The following is a 4,428-nucleotide window of genomic DNA, read 5'->3' on the forward strand; positions in this document are numbered from 1 at the left end:
GGGGGGGGGACTTTGGCTATACCTATGGGTGCACTGATTTCCTATATTTGATTCCTTGAACCCCTTTTTGGATTGATCATTCCAGTCCTGAAGATTTTGTCATTAAACAATAAATTATATTACGTACTATGGTCTAGCTATCAGTATTCAACTAATGAAAATACAGTTTCTTGGGGAAAAAAAAAAGGAAAACATTATTATGGATTGTAATCAATTGTAACTAAGCTGATTTTAGATAAGACCTTTTACTTTCCAGTTATATAAAAACAAAAAAGAAAGAGGGAAAATAAAAAATTTATCATAATTTAAATATGAAGAAAATAATGGCAGTACAAACCTGGACGTATAAGAGAGTATTAAAATTCTGTTTGTCAGTAACATTACACTTGATTAGATCTTTTCTGATGGGAGAAACATGGGGATTTCCCTTCCAATAAGCAAAGGGTACTCTATCCTTCCATTTGGTTATTTCGTTACCTTGTTTTATGTCCTTAATCACACTTCTCCATGGCTTTATATTTGTCTCTGCCCTATAAAATTTAATAAGCAAAAATAATCATGTTTAAAGTCTTCGTGTCCAATTTGCAATTAGTAGCGTCGAAACTGAATTTTCCTTGACAGGAATACACGTAGCGCATAAAAGTCAATATTTTCTTGTATCAGTTTTATACTCAAAAAATCTTTGTGCAAAAGCCTTGCCTAGGTTAGGCAAAAATATAATAAAATATTACTTATGCCACATGCATGATCAAAGTCGTAATTAATTGGAAGACTTCAACCAATAATTCAATATTTACGTCAATGACAACACTAATTATGTATTGTTTCTCAAACAAGAACATAACGATTTCATGAAATCGGGGTATTGGGTTATGTAGAATTGGCCTTTCCTACAAGGTTATACTCCCTTCGACACTAAAAGTAAATTTTCACTTTTACTTGTTCAACTTGAAAAAATAATAGATATTTTACCATTTTACACTTCTTATTATATACAGTCAAACTTCTCTATTTTGTTCCGAATATTTTTGGATGTTATAGCGAAGTGCTGGTATAGAGAACATATATTATAACATAATATGAAATTTGATTGCGAAAAAGCTTGGCTTTTATCGTGAATTATAATATAGATGATATTATATAGATGTCTGACTGTACTATTTATTTCGAATTCATTTTCCAATATATAATTATAGGGATGAGATAGTAAAATTATCATGTTTTTTGTTGTTTTCTAGAATGTGTCAGGTCAATAATGGACAAGTAAACTTGGAGGAAAGGAATAGTTTGGAACAAAAGTACTCAGTCTCTTTAGCCAAAAAAAAATGTTATTTTAGAAAACAAAAAATGCATTAATCTTTTTCTAATTCCAACCTTACTACTCCAAGAAGGCAGTCAAGGCACCATATTCAGTAGTTACTCATTTAAGTAAGATATAACGGTAATTTAGTCAAATAAACCTTATAATTAATGAGATTTCAATTAACTTGCTTAATGGGTGTGTCAAAACTTTAGACTACAGAAAATAAAAAGGATCGGTAGCAAAATAGTTGAGAGTAAACGAAGGTTACCAGCCCCAAAATGACCAATCTGGGAAGACAATATCCAAACTATGCCAATCTGAACAGTAGCGAAACAACGGCGGAGGACCGGAGTTAGGTTGCCGGTAGTCCTTTGATCGGATAACCGGCCGGTCATCGGTGTCAAACATGATCTCCAAATTAGGCAATTTTCCAGGATACCACCTTAGGAGTTGTATAATCCCATACATTGTGTACAAATGTCTAGTCTGAATAAATCTCTTTGTATTGTATTTCTCAACATAAATATTTCCATCCAATATAATTAATCTGAAATGTGCATGCCTTTTGGCTTTCTCCACCATTTCCCTAGTAATTCCTGTCTCTTTCCAAGGCTTTAAATCTTCGTAAATCCATCTAAAATACTCAGGACACGTTGAGCTATTAGGGTTTAAGGGTTTATAGGATTTAGGATAGTTTCTTGGACATGTATTGGACTGATTCCATGCACCACAATCCAAAGGGAATTCAAGAATTTGGGGTTGAATTATTGGGCCTTCTGCTTTTTGATAGGAATGACCAGTATATTTTGCCTGTATACATTTAAAGAAATCATAATTAACCAAACTCAGTGGAAATTAAATCGATCAGCTTTTAATTTATTTAAGGAGTATTGATTAAGAAGCATCAAAAAACAGAAATAAAAAGAACTGCCATGCATTTATTTTCATAAACAAATTGTACCATATATGCATAGAGCTTCAAATTAGAAGAAAAAAATGGTACTGATGAAATTCATGAAACCAAGGTTCATTCCAACAAAAGATAATGCACCTTATATCAATTTTTATATTTTCTAACTACGTATATATGAAAAGTCAATTTTTTTCTTTGATGGCAATTTTCAAATATTGTAGTACCAGTTTTTTTTTCAGTGTAATTTCTAAATGCGTTGATTTTATTTTTAACCATCATTTAAAATAAAAGAAATAAAATAAAGAAATATGAGTTGAGTGATAGGATAGATCTAGACTAGTAATAAGGATGTACAAACCTAGCATATCTAACTTATTTAGTAATATTTGATTTATTTGTATACACTGTTGTCGTCCCTTATTGTAAGGATATCCCATGCATATCACATCCCAACTCAAGTATAATTGTACTTGTATAAATATCACACTTTGTATTAATAATAAACCAAGTCCTTGATGAATATCAAATACATATACTAAATAGAGGAGCAGCGAATTTATTTTTAAAAAAATTACAAGCATAGTTGACTGAGCTATTTGATTACATGTCTTTTAATGCCAGTTACATATACGCATTAAAATGACATTAAGGTAAATATACAAACAAGAGCATATATACAGTGAAATTGTAGAGGTAAATATATAAAGGAGAGTGAGCGTTGTTCACATTGACTTACAAGATCAAACCATCCAGCCAAGGACGAGATAGAAACTGCAAGTAGAAAGAAGAAAAGCAGCAATGATATAGCTTTCTTTTTCAGATATTTCCATTTGGCTCCCACCACTGAATTCTTTTGGAAACCTGGCCTTAGCCAGAAATCATTCATCAATTTCTCATTCCTCACTTTCATGATTTCGACTATATATATATATATATTGCTATAAACACCTACTTATTACTTATCAGAATAGACTTAAGAGACCTGAAGATTTTCTTCTGCTTCTTTTCCTCCAAAAAGATTCAAGAAAATATCAGTTCTCGCAAATCATATAGTATAAGATAGAATACGATAGAAATTAGTTCTCTTTTTATGTTTTTTGGGTGAAGGGTGGTGTTGTGGTTGGAGGAAAAGAGCTATTTTTTTCACAAGAACTGACTGTGCATTAATACAAGTAACTTACCAAATTGATGGTTTTAAGGAGGAAGGTGTGGAATTGTAAGAAAAATTAATGAGAATAAAGTAGTAATTAAGTAATAGTCTTGGTTGTCACATGTGTTATGGGGTTTCTGAGTTGAAACTGATCATGCAGAAGTCTGGAACTAACTTCTTAATCAAGTGTTGAACAATACACTAAATAACACGCATTTAATTAAGACCCGGAATTTTCTGATTTCTTTGCCGTTTAATGTAAGTTAGTCTTCAATTTGAAAAGAAAATTCCACGCCAAAATTCAAAGAAAATACTGAAGTGTTAGCTAGCTAGAGGTGCTAATAGGACAAATTTTGATTGAGAAGTACATGTCCAAGTCTGACTCAGTCTAAGTCTTGGCTATGCACCTTATTCTCAAGGAAAAGTATGTAACTCTTGTGCAAATTTAATTTATAACAATGGTGCCTGATCCAGTTCGTGTGTGCATTTAAATTATTCCTTCGAAATATTTATTACCATTCAACACAAGTAGTGACGAAGTAGCCCATCGAGACTTAGGTAGAGAAAAAGTATAATTAAGGAATTTTTATGTATTTCATTGTATTCACTGTCTCGTTATATGCCATGAATGTATTCATATATTTTTTTTTAATTAATATAATTTATGTATTGAGATGTACTATATAATTTCTCTGAAGATTGCTATGTTTTTGGGGTATTTTTCGGTTAAGAATCATTTTTATAACTGGAAATAGAAATTTTGTGTGTTATAATTGAGTTTGTTGAGTTATATTAGGAGTCTATTATGTTAATTGATTCACTTTCTGTTTAAAAATAGTGCAATCCCCTGTTTCACGCCGTGAATACAGTCGAATACATTCGAATACAATAATCTGTCCAGTTGTAATCCCATGTTTCACGCCATGAATACAGTCGAATACACTCGAATACAACAACTGATTAGCTGGACTTCCCTGATTCACGCCTATTTTTGCTATTGTATTCATGAATACAGTAGCTTAAATACATTTAATACATCTTATAACAACAGAAAACGTATCT

The 4,428-nt window shown here is 31.5% G+C and overlaps 1 protein-coding gene across 1 annotated transcript in view; it reads right to left on the minus strand.

Moving 5' to 3' along the window:
- The window catches only part of LOC109238537 (O-glucosyltransferase rumi-like), a 4,480-nt gene extending 1,102 nt beyond the window's left edge, over positions 1-3,378 (minus strand). The window contains exons 1-4 of the mRNA XM_019405043.1: positions 2,953-3,378; positions 1,572-2,113; positions 338-530; positions 23-87 (exon numbers count right to left, since the gene is read on the minus strand). Coding sequence (XP_019260588.1) covers positions 23-87; positions 338-530; positions 1,572-2,113; positions 2,953-3,126 — 974 coding nt within the window. The 5' untranslated portion in view covers positions 3,127-3,378. The remainder of the gene's footprint in view (positions 1-22; positions 88-337; positions 531-1,571; positions 2,114-2,952) is intronic.

Source organism: Nicotiana attenuata, chromosome 1 (assembly GCF_001879085.1).
Source record: "Nicotiana attenuata strain UT chromosome 1, NIATTr2, whole genome shotgun sequence".
NCBI lineage: Eukaryota > Viridiplantae > Streptophyta > Magnoliopsida > Solanales > Solanaceae > Nicotiana > Nicotiana attenuata.